This window comes from Ovis aries, chromosome 11 (assembly GCF_016772045.2).
Source record: "Ovis aries strain OAR_USU_Benz2616 breed Rambouillet chromosome 11, ARS-UI_Ramb_v3.0, whole genome shotgun sequence".
In the NCBI taxonomy this organism is placed as follows: domain Eukaryota; kingdom Metazoa; phylum Chordata; class Mammalia; order Artiodactyla; family Bovidae; genus Ovis; species Ovis aries.
Window position 1 is genome coordinate 54,382,372 of NC_056064.1, and position 9,029 is coordinate 54,391,400.

The 9,029-nt window shown below is 46.1% G+C and overlaps 2 protein-coding genes across 10 annotated transcripts; one reads left to right on the forward strand and one right to left on the reverse strand.

Annotated features, from left to right (window-relative positions):
- Window positions 1–83: 83 nt before the first annotated feature.
- SRSF2 (serine and arginine rich splicing factor 2) lies at window positions 84–3,302 on the forward strand. Of its 7 annotated transcripts, XR_006061302.2 has the most exons (5): window positions 84–660; window positions 891–1,201; window positions 1,476–1,579; window positions 2,209–2,316; window positions 2,845–3,302. XR_006061302.2 is itself a non-coding variant. In XM_027974149.3 (3 exons), exons 1-2 carry the CDS (start codon window positions 299–301, stop codon window positions 1,192–1,194), a joined length of 666 nt encoding a protein of 221 aa, XP_027829950.1. In that variant the 5' UTR covers window positions 84–298; the 3' UTR covers window positions 1,195–1,201; window positions 1,476–3,302. The 7 variants fall into 7 exon arrangements, 2 of the variants coding, with proteins under 2 accessions (XP_027829950.1, XP_060250967.1); XR_006061301.2 differs by having other exon boundaries at window positions 891–1,579; XR_003590623.3 differs by having other exon boundaries at window positions 2,209–3,302.
- A 106-nt stretch (window positions 3,303–3,408) lies between these two features.
- Window positions 3,409–8,990, reverse strand: METTL23 (methyltransferase 23, arginine). Of its 3 annotated transcripts, none has more exons than XM_042256320.2 (5): window positions 8,876–8,990; window positions 5,713–5,817; window positions 4,221–4,458; window positions 4,059–4,143; window positions 3,409–3,907 (listed from the first exon to the last, which is right to left on the reverse strand). In XM_042256320.2, exons 2-5 carry the CDS (start codon window positions 5,794–5,796, stop codon window positions 3,733–3,735), a joined length of 582 nt encoding a protein of 193 aa, XP_042112254.1. In that variant the 5' UTR covers window positions 5,797–5,817; window positions 8,876–8,990; the 3' UTR covers window positions 3,409–3,732. The 3 variants fall into 3 exon arrangements, with proteins under 3 accessions (XP_042112254.1, XP_004013153.1, XP_012041907.1); XM_004013104.6 differs by lacking the exon at window positions 8,876–8,990 and adding an exon at window positions 8,410–8,779; XM_012186517.5 differs by lacking the exon at window positions 8,876–8,990 and having other exon boundaries at window positions 5,730–5,801.
- Between the last annotated feature and the right edge of the window lie 39 nt (window positions 8,991–9,029).

A 9,029-nucleotide genomic window follows, 5' to 3' on the forward strand; every position in this document is an offset into this window, starting at 1 on the left:
CAATCAGAGGATTCATTTCCGGGTGGTGCGGGCGCCATTTTGTGAGGAGGGATATAAACGGGCGCTGCAGCCGCCGCCGGCCCAGTTGCTTCTCTGGTGGAGTCGTTTGGGTCCTTTTCTTGTAGACGTTTCCAGTTCGGCCTTTCCAAACGTCTCCACGCGGAAACCAACCGCCAGGAAAGAGGCGCGGCGTCGAGCCGAACTAACTTGAGGAAACCGCTGCCGCTGCAGCCGAGCTCGCGGGCCCGCCGGGGCGTTAGTTCGTCGGCGCGCAGCCCCGGCCCGACTCTCCAGAGCCATGAGTTACGGTCGCCCGCCTCCCGATGTGGAGGGCATGACCTCCCTCAAGGTGGATAACCTAACCTACCGCACCTCGCCCGACACCCTGAGGCGCGTGTTCGAGAAGTACGGGCGCGTCGGCGATGTGTACATCCCGCGGGACCGCTACACCAAGGAGTCCCGCGGCTTCGCCTTCGTCCGCTTCCACGACAAGCGCGACGCCGAGGACGCCATGGATGCCATGGACGGAGCCGTACTGGACGGCCGCGAGCTGCGGGTGCAAATGGCGCGCTACGGCCGCCCCCCGGATTCGCACCATAGCCGCCGGGGCCCCCCGCCCCGCAGGTACGGGGGTGGCGGCTACGGACGTCGGAGCCGCAGGTAAGCACGCGGGCGTCGCGGCCGGGGCTCCGGGAGGGCCTGGCTGACTCACAAAGGCCTACGGGGACACGTGGTGGCGGTCGGGCCGAGTCGGCGGGGCGCGGGAGGGCGGGGACCCGGGCTCGCGACCAGGGAAATGGCGTCTGGCGGCGAGATAATGGCGGCCTGGGCGGGCGGGAGCACGCGGGCGGGGCCGCCGAACCCTGACGCGCCGCTGTCCCTGTCCGCAGCCCTAGGCGGCGTCGCCGCAGCAGATCCCGGAGTCGGAGCCGGTCCAGGTCCCGGAGTCGATCTCGCTACAGCCGCTCCAAGTCCCGGTCCCGCACTCGCTCAAGATCGCGATCCACCTCCAAGTCCAGATCGGCGCGAAGATCCAAGTCCAAGTCCTCGTCGGTCTCCAGATCTCGCTCGCGGTCCAGATCCAGGTCTAGGTCCAGGAGTCCTCCACCCGTGTCCAAGAGGGAATCCAAGTCCAGGTCGCGATCTAAGAGTCCTCCCAAGTCTCCGGAAGAGGAAGGAGCGGTGTCCTCTTAAGCAAATGGTAAGGTTCGTGCGACTCCGAGACTTAACGGCCCGAATTCAGAAATGGGGTTTGGAGTAGTTGTTTTGTTCGTATTAACATAAAATTGGCTCCTGATGTTAGGAGTACTGCTCTGAGCTAACTCGGCTTTGGGAGTTATACTGAAGAGGGGTCTGCAGAAAGGATGTGTATAAAGCTTAGATAATGGCTGTTTCATGAACTGTTTTGAGACCTATTAATGAAAATGACTATTTCTTGCTGTTTTTATCCAACGTCTGCATTTTCCCCTTTAAAGCTGCGGTCTCCTGTTTGATAAAAGAATATTGGCCAGTATTGCAGATTTTAACTGATTTGGCTGATCCTCCAGGGACCAGTTTCTGTGGGCGTGTATTGGAGCAGGTTTGTCTTTAAATGTTAAAGATGCACTATCCTCTTAGAGAAAACAATCAGTTCAACTATTGTTGTACTGACTGGGACTTCATATTTTAATGGATGTGGCAAACGAATTGTGAAAAAGAAGCAATGAACTTTTGGAATCAAAAGTTTACAGGTATTGATTGCACTGGGTGGGGAAAGGATAGTGTGTCTTTAACTCTCAAATTGTTTGGTCCTATTTTTTAAAAGGAAAGGGCCCTAAGTAGCTCAGATGTTAAAGCATTCTAAAATGCCAGTGGTTTCATTTGAAAACTAAAAACTTAAAATATACTGACTAATTGTTTTGTTTGGATACAGCCCAACCCTCCCCCCTCCTTTTTTTTTTTTCTACTTTTTTTATCCCCCCTTACCATTTTTCACCTTGGTCATTTGGCCAAGAATACATAACAAACACACATTTTTAGTGCTGATGGTAACCTTTGTGAAAGTTTCCTAATTGGGCCTTAAAAAAAAATGGATAATGGCTGGTTGGAACCTTTCTGTAACCTACTGGTTTCACCAGATCCTTAGTAAGTACTGAAATTGAAACCATGTGCACTTTTGGTGATTTTGTTAATGGAAGGTAAACTGAGCTTGTTTCTTTTCAAACCTAGATGTGTCGACAAGCAACATAAAGAAGGACTTGGGGGAAAGGACCACTTACCTGGTAGTACTCAGTCCATCAGAAGAGTCCTTGGAACAAGCAACTGGCTATTGAAAAGGTTATTTTGTAACATTTTGTCTAACTTTTTACTTGTTTTAAGCTTTGCCTCAGGTGGCAAACTCATTTTATGTGCCATTTTTTTTGCTGTTATTCAAATTTCTTGTAATTTAGTAAGGTGAACGACTTCAGATTTCATTATTGACTTGGATATTTGAGGTAAATTTTCCTTTTTGTTTATATAGTGCTGACTTTTTTTGTTTGGAATTAAACAGATTGGTAACCTAATTTGTGGCCTCCTGACTTTTAAGGAAACGTGTGCAGCCATTACACACAGCCTAAAGCTGTCAAGAGATTGACTCAACATTGCCTTCCTACCTTAAAATTAAAAACCTACAAAAGTTGGTGTAAATTTATTTGTATATGTTATTTACCTTCAGGTCTAAATGGTAAACAGAACCCAAATTTATATAAAGACTTTTCAGGTGAAAAGACTTGATTTTTTTTTTTTTTTTTTTTTTTTTTTTTGGGAAGGATTGTTTACCAAACACAATTCTAATCTCTTCTCTTATGTATTTTTGTGCACTAGGCGCAGTTGTGTAGCAGTTGAGTAATGCTGGTTAGCTGTTAAGGTGGCGTGTTGCAGTGCAGAGTGCTTGGCTGTTTCCTGTTTTCTCCTGATTGCTCCTGTGTAAAGATGCCTTGTCGTGCAGAAACAAATGGCTGTCCAGTTTATTAAAATGCCTGACAACTGCACTTCCAGTCACCCGGGCCTTGCATATAAATAATGGAGCATACAGTGAGCACATCTAGCGATGATAAATACACCTTTTTTTTTTTTCTTCCTCTTCCCCCCAAAATGGTAAATCTGATCATCTTCATGTACGAACTTAAAATATGGAAAATGTTAAGGAAGCAAACAAATGGTTTGTAATTTTGTAAGTACTTATAACATGGTGTATCTTTTTGCTCATGAATATTCTGTACTATAGCCACTGTTTCTGTAGTTTAATTAAAACGTTTTCTTGGTGTTAGCTTTTCTCAGAATATGTGTTGATCTTTTTTCCCCTCATTTATTTGAAAGACCTGTGCAATTATCTTGTGAATGTTACTGACTGTATAGAATGAAAGTGAATGTTTGGTAGTTGATTCCCCCCCCCCCCCCCCCAAGTTAAAAAGTGGAAATGCCAGGTCAGCACCTACTCTCCTCAATGCTCTAAGGTAGCACTTTGTTAAAAGTTGAATAACCCCCTTCTTATAACCTAATTTATGCCCTATTTTAATAATTTAGGAACAATCCGGGTCCTTTTTATTATAGTTACAATTTTTTGTCTTAATGGTTATGTGACCCATCAGTCTAAAGCCAGCAGATCTGACCATCTTCAAACCCACTGTACTCAAGAAGCTGAAGTGGTCTGAGTCACATAGTTGGCTTGCCAGGTTTCTGAGCAGTATTGACATTGTCCCGAAACAGTTTTTAGGTGTAATTCAGATTGTCCTTTGCAAAGGAGATGACCAGCATTTCAACAGTATGTCTTCCTGGAAGGGCAGATTCTGCTATATCTTCTTTGTCTGCACCAAAAGACTCCAGAGGAATATGGACACATTTCATGTCCCACTTGTAGAGCAAAGCTTCAAGTGACCAGTCAGCACTGAAAAAAAATAAATTACTTATAAAAAACCAAGCTTTTCTTGTTTTACTTTAGATATGTTCTCATTTTATCCTTAAGTTAGACACTGAATGAGTAGTAAGACTTGCATTAACTTTAATAAAACTGGGAGTAAACCAGGATTCAGGCTTACCTTCTTACCTGGTAAGTAGACCACAATTTCACTTTGGGGTTCTTCTGCATCAAAAAGTAAACTGTAGTTAGAATGTCCTCAAAGTCTGGGAAGAAAAGACTTCTTAATAGACTTAATTTCATTGTATCTGTGGTTAAATTGACTTGAGAAGAAAAAATTTACCTTCTGGTTCAAAGAATACATCAGATGCAAGAATAATGTCTTGTGGTGGTAGAGCCAGAAGATCCCGAGATACATGACCCCAGGTGAGTCCTACAACATGGACTTGAGGCAGATTATTCATTTGGCAGCTTTGCCGACAGATTTCTAGGCAGTGAGGCAACTCTGAACTGTCTGACAGTGTAACTTCAGCACCACATTTTGCAGCCACAATTCCTGGAAGGCTCACTCCAGCACCAATCTAAGAAATTTAAAGGTTTTGCTTAGAACTGCAACAAGTTGTGGATCTTGGCAAATGATTTCTCATTTCATGCTTGCGTTGGCCTTTTAAGTACAGGGTCTGTGTGAAAATTTGAATTTTCCATGTCTATAAAACACCATTCAACACTGTTTTACTTACTTTAAACTTATCACAGTTCTAACTGGGTCAAAAGAGTTGGTCTATTTCACCATTTTAAAGGGCCCTCAACTGCAACTACAGGTTTGAACTGGGAGGTTCTTGAGTCGGGATGTGGGAACAACCACCTGTTTTACGTGGATTTTGAGTTTTGTGGAGGGTGGGTGCTCCAATCACTGAGCTGTTTGAGGATCAACCATTTCCAAATGGGACCATATCTTGAGCAGTTCCATTGCTTAGGATGTCCAGGGCATTATAGCACTAGTGACCTTCAGTCACTTTAGTTCTCATGATCTATAAGGAGCTCCTAATTATACCAGGTCTCTAGAAGCTCAGTGGGTGACTTGAATGTACAACCAGCCATTAAGTTACTACCAATTTTAAGTAACATGGCTAAAGTCTTGACAGGTCTACAGCATGACTTTACTTGGGATTTTTCCAGTTGGGTCTTTAGAGCAGCAAAGAACTTAAACATACTTTGCATAATACCAAGAAGTCCCTTCATAAACATTACTATTGCTATGGATTGAAACATACTTCCTGTTCAAGGATCAGCACTCAGATTCCCAACCTTTTTTGAGTAGCTAAAAACCGTCACTACTTTGAGCCCGAATTATGCACCAAATGCCTTCATTTCATTTACATGCTTTTGCAAAAGATAAGTGTCCTTAAGCTTCTGATTTGTCTTCAGCCTTTGGGTTTAAGCATAGTACCATTTCTGCAAATGACTTAAGTTTACTTCCGTAAGCCTTCAGCAGTCTTAAGCCAGGTGGAGTAGTGAGAAAGCACTGGATACATTTTAAAACTAATCTCAAGATTTCCAAAGATGAAAGCAGTTTTTCAAGAAAGGCTGCAGTGGTATAGTAGAGCCTGGATGACCCTGTTGGGACACCCTAGAAAGATGGCCTCAAAGACTGCTTCCACGCCAAGATTCCTTAAGATTAGTCAATGGTTTTCACTTACACTTTAAAAAGTGTTTTTAACTCACCTGCCATGGAGAGTGGCCACATCATCCCTGACTTAAAAATATCTAACAAAACACAATAAGCAGCATACAGACTTATCTAGGATTTTTGCAAACCTCAAGGGCACTTTTACCTCTAAGACAGCCTTGCCTGGCAGAGATCCTCTGTGAAACCACAAGTACTGGGCCAGGACCACAGCACAGGGCCAAACATACATTCCATATTGAAGATGCAGGACCTGAAAAGAAATTTTTTGTATCCCATAAATAACAACATAAACAACATGCTGGAAGTCAGAATATTTATACAATTACTGAGTGCCTGGCACTGGCATCCATTACAAAAATGACAATTCTTTGTTCTCTAGTTTACCTCCTATGGGTGGGTAAGTGAAGTGAAAGTCGCTCAGTCATTTCTGACTCTGCGACCCCTGGACTATAGTCCATGGAATTGTCCAGGCCAGAATACTGGAGTGGGTAGCCTTTCCCTTCTCCAGGGGATCTTCCCAACACAGGCCTCCCACATTGTAGGCAGATTCTTTACCAGCTGAGCCACAAGGGAAGCCCAAGAATATTGGAGTGGGTAGCCTATCCCTTCTCCAGTGGATCTTCCCGACCCAGGAGTTGAACCAGGGTCTCCACTGAAGCGACTTAGCAGCAGCAGCAACTCCTGCATTGCAGGTGGATTCTTTTACCAACTGAGCCATCAGAGAAGCTCCTTGTGTGGGGGAGAGGGAATATAAAACTATAATACAATGTGATAAGCACTTTTTTTCCTTTTTGTGATAAGCATTCTTTTACTCAACTAGAATTTATCCAGGGCCTGAGTGGCTTGTGGCTTAGTGGCTATTTTAGGCTAAGGATGTAACTCATGGAATATGTGTGTATATATATATATGTATGTATGTGTGTGTGTGTGTATCTTACTGTGGAGAGACAACAAGCAAATATTTTCAGTAACAATGCTACCAGCACAGTGTAACAGGGTGATGTGAGAGTAATGGGGGTGGGCAGTGACCACAAAGTGGTTGCTCAAGATAGGGAGAGGATGATTCAGGCAAAGGCCAAGGCCTCTCCCAGGGTCCTCTCCCTGGCAGTGTGGGCCTGAGGGCTGGTGGCAGGGTTGCATAGTACAAGCATAGGTCAGAGGGGAAGCAAAGACCAGACTTGTGGTGTCTTGTAGGCCACGAGAAGTTTAGCTTTTTATTAAGTGCAGTGAGAAGATACTGGAGGGTTTTAAGCTAGGCATAACCTGGTAATGGGGTAATGGGCTTCCCTGGTGGCTCAGGTGGTAAAGAAGCCACCTGCAATGCAGAAGGCCAGGCTTTGATCCCTGGGTTGGGAAGATCCCCTGGAGAAGGAAATGGTTACCTACTCCAGTACTCTTGCTGGGAAATCGCCTGGACAGAGGAAGCTGGCGGGCTACAGCCCATGGGGTCACAAAGAGACAAAACTGAGCAACAGCACAAGCAGGAACGTGATAATGCTAAGGAGGAACAGGGTGGTTCTAGGATGGCATCTCAGATGAGGTCTGAGTAGAGCTGTCCTGGAGTTAGGAAGGCAGGCAACTTGTAAAGCGTTTGGGGAGGCACTGAATCATGAGGATGGTGTTTAGGGAGGCAAGGTAACAGCTCACAACTCTGGAATAAGCCTGCCTGAGTTCAAACTTGAGAAAGGTAATTTATCAATACTAGCTGTCTGACCTCACTCAAGTTATTTAACCTGTGCTTCAGTTTCCTCAACTGCAAAACACTATCTTCATAGAATGTCAGGGAAATTCAATGAAAACTAGTCAGTACAAAGTATACAAAGTTAGTGACTGTTAAACTGCAAAACTGTGAGTCTGTTTCGTAAAGGGTGCCCCTGCCAGGGTGATAGGCTGAAAAGGTAAAAATATCAAAGGTGAAGGAACTGAAGGTCTGAACATAATCATTCAATACACTCAACAAAAATATTAGTGTCTAGGCTGCACTTGCCCACTGAAATGGCCCACTCTTGTCTGTGGCGTGTGTTTCTAAATAAATACACTTCTTACCTAAAAAAATATACTAGGTGTGAATAAAACAAAAATGCCCGCCCTGGTGGATTTTACCCTGGAGTACAATGAAGGAGTTCTGATTTCAAGTGTGAGTTATCCAGATTTAGGTAATTAAAGAAAAAAGACATATCTTCAACAATACCCCATTACAACATTTTTTTTAAATTAAAGATGTATCTTTTCACAAGGTGTATCTTCACGCACTTCCTAAATCTGGGAAGAAATCCAAAGGAGAATTTTAACACGAAGGCTGAGACTGCCAGAAACGGATTCCACACCAGCCTTCAACTCTTAACCTGTTTCTCATATTCAAAACCGTTACTGCCAATGTCTACCCCACCAGCTGCTGCTAAAATCAAATGAAAAGCTGCAACGTGAAAATGCTTTGAAAAATCGGACGCATAAGAAATATATAATTGCTATTGAGAATTTGGGGGCAGCCATGAGCTGAAAGGAAGCAAGGCCAAGCCCCAGAAACTTTATTTGATCAATGAGTGTTGGAATCCCCTGTCCCAGATAAACCTCAGTTAACACGCCCTTCAACAAGATTTAAAAAATTAGGTGTCAAGAATGTCACTTTCCCAGCAAGAAGTATTAGGTATGGAGAGGTTCCCCTTCTCGACATTTAATCTGCCAAAAGGCTTCATACCAAACCGTTTGGCTCTGCGGGTTCACCCGAAGGCTAGATGAAAAAGCCCCTGACCCCCTCCCCTATACCCGTCCCTACAGCCCCAGGCCGGCTGAGAAACATTACCGCCCCAAGGCGATTCCCGCCGGGTGCCTTGGCACGCACCTGCGGGACGCACACCTCCAGTATGGCGCCCCCCTCATCTCCCAGACCCGGCCCCTCCGAGAACCGAAAGCGCTGGGCCCGGACCACTTGCCCTCGGAGGCCACCTTCGTCCGAAGAGGAGTCGGTGGCCTCCGTGCGGGCCGGGAGCAGGGGAGGGCGCCGGGCCGCCAGGCTGCCAAGCTGCACGCGCGAGGGCCCCCGGGTCGGCTCAAGCCTTCTCCCCGTAGCACGTCAGGTCGCTACTACCCGACAGCAAGCGGGGGAAGCACCCCTCGAGCGACGAAACGACCACGCGGCGAGAACAGACCCCCACACCAGGCAAACGAGACACTGAGAACAGGTGGAGCGGGCGGCTAGCCGGCCGGAAGAGAGCCAAAAAAGACACCTAGGGCGACCGGAAGTGACCGACCGGAAGCGGACGCGGGAGAGGCGGGGCCGCACGAAGAGTTAGTTTGACTGGGCTGACCTTCCCAACATGGTGGATATCCGGCCTGTGTGAAGGCTGGCCCCGGAGACGCAGAGGCCAATGGCTTATCGCGAGAGGCCGGAGGGCGGGGAAGACAGCAGCCACTGGTCCAACCGGAGGCTCGGGAGGTGGTTACGGAGTGAATCTTCTGGAA

Bases quoted from the DNA above. Each gene is read 5' to 3' on its own strand.
- SRSF2 (XM_027974149.3), top strand. From the start codon at position 299: ATGAGTTACGGTCGCCCGCCTCCCGATGTGGAGGGCATGACCTCCCTC. The intron at 661-890 runs GTAAGCACGCGG...CCCTGTCCGCAG, and splicing joins TACGGACGTCGGAGCCGCAG to CCCTAGGCGGCGTCGCCGCA.
- METTL23 (XM_042256320.2), bottom strand. From the start codon at position 5,796: ATGTATGTTTGGCCCTGTGCTGTGGTCCTGGCCCAGTACTTGTGGTTT. The intron at 4,459-5,712 runs GTAAAAGTGCCC...TAAATTTCTTAG, and splicing joins CAGGCAAGGCTGTCTTAGAG to ATTGGTGCTGGAGTGAGCCT. The intron at 3,908-4,058 runs GTAAGCCTGAAT...ATTTTTTTTCAG, and splicing joins TCTACTTACCAGGTAAGAAG to TGCTGACTGGTCACTTGAAG.